Genomic DNA, 1,150 nt, shown 5'->3' with positions numbered 1-1,150 from the left:
GGTGCATAACCTTGCACTGGTCTGTGTTGAAACCCATCCTATTCTCATCTGCCCACCCTTGTAACCTGTCCAGGTCAGATTGTAGCCTGTTGCTTCCTTCTAGTGTGCCCACGTCCCCCCCACATCTTAGTGTCATCAGCAAATTTGAACAGGGTGCTTTTTACCCCCTCGTCCAAATCACCGATGAAGATGTTGAACAGCGCGGGCCTGATGACCGAGCCCTGCGGAACCCCACTGCCCACGTCCTTCCAGGTTGAGAAGGACCCATCCACTACCACCCTCTGGGTGCGGCCCTCCAGCCAGTTGGCGACACATTGGACTGTGTGGGTGTCTACGCCACAGCCCCCCAATTTCTTAATGAGAACGGGGTGAGAGACATTGTCAAAAGCCTTCTGGAAGTCCAGGAAGACTATGTCCACTGCTACCCCTGCATCTAATGATCTGGTTTAAATTGGGTTTGATTTAAACTGTCCATATAAATTTATTTACTTCTCAGTCTATTAAAAATAATAAGCCTGGCACCTAATTATCTGGTTGTCTAAAACAATAGAAACAACATTAATGCATATATCCTGTGTACAGATTGTTTTCTTCCAACATTCCTTCCCACACACAGTTTACGTTATCCCAGTGAGGAACACAAACTGATTCTGCTGTCCTTGAAGTCAATAAAAGTGTTGGCTTTGACTTCAGTGGAAACAAAATCTGGTCCTACTCCATGAGTCCTGGCATGAGAGTTCACAGCATTACATCATTTTTTAAGACTGCAGCTTATGGAGTCACGCCAGCATCAAGTGGGACAAATAAGCATTCAGAAGTTTGTATAAGTGATGCTATATTTGTTTTCACTCTCCAAATTGTATAGGTACGTTTCAAGCTGTCGGCAAATACTTCCAGCACTCCATTAAATGAAGCAGGAGTTAGTTCAACATCTACTCCATTAATGCCTCCAGACTCTGGCCACATGTAAGTTTATTTGATGCATGCGTGTGTGTGTATGTATCCTTGCCTCCTGCCCCCAGTTTAATGTTAAGTTACTTTGAGAGTGATATAACGAGTGGCAACACTTAAGATGAGAGACTTCACCAGTCTAAGTCACATTTTCACTTTAGTGTGTATGCACTAACACTAACCCTAACACCACCCCCCC

The 1,150-nt window shown here is 44.7% G+C and overlaps 1 protein-coding gene across 2 annotated transcripts in view; it reads left to right on the top strand.

The window, feature by feature from the left end:
- LOC109297529 (spindle assembly abnormal protein 6 homolog) overlaps positions 1 to 1,150 on the top strand; it is a 44,087-nt gene that overhangs the window by 37,866 nt on the left and 5,071 nt on the right. For both annotated transcript variants that reach the window (XM_019517321.1, XM_019517320.1), the window contains one exon: positions 866 to 966. In XM_019517321.1, the coding sequence (XP_019372866.1) occupies positions 866 to 966 (101 nt within the window). The remainder of the gene's footprint in view (positions 1 to 865; positions 967 to 1,150) is intronic.

The sequence above is a fragment of the Gavialis gangeticus genome, unplaced genomic scaffold (assembly GCF_001723915.1).
Source record: "Gavialis gangeticus isolate Ggan-Ray unplaced genomic scaffold, GavGan_comp1, whole genome shotgun sequence".
NCBI classification, from domain to species: Eukaryota; Metazoa; Chordata; order Crocodylia; family Gavialidae; genus Gavialis; species Gavialis gangeticus.
Note: the sequence above shows the minus strand (reverse complement) of the source record. Positions and strands in the feature narration are given on the sequence as shown.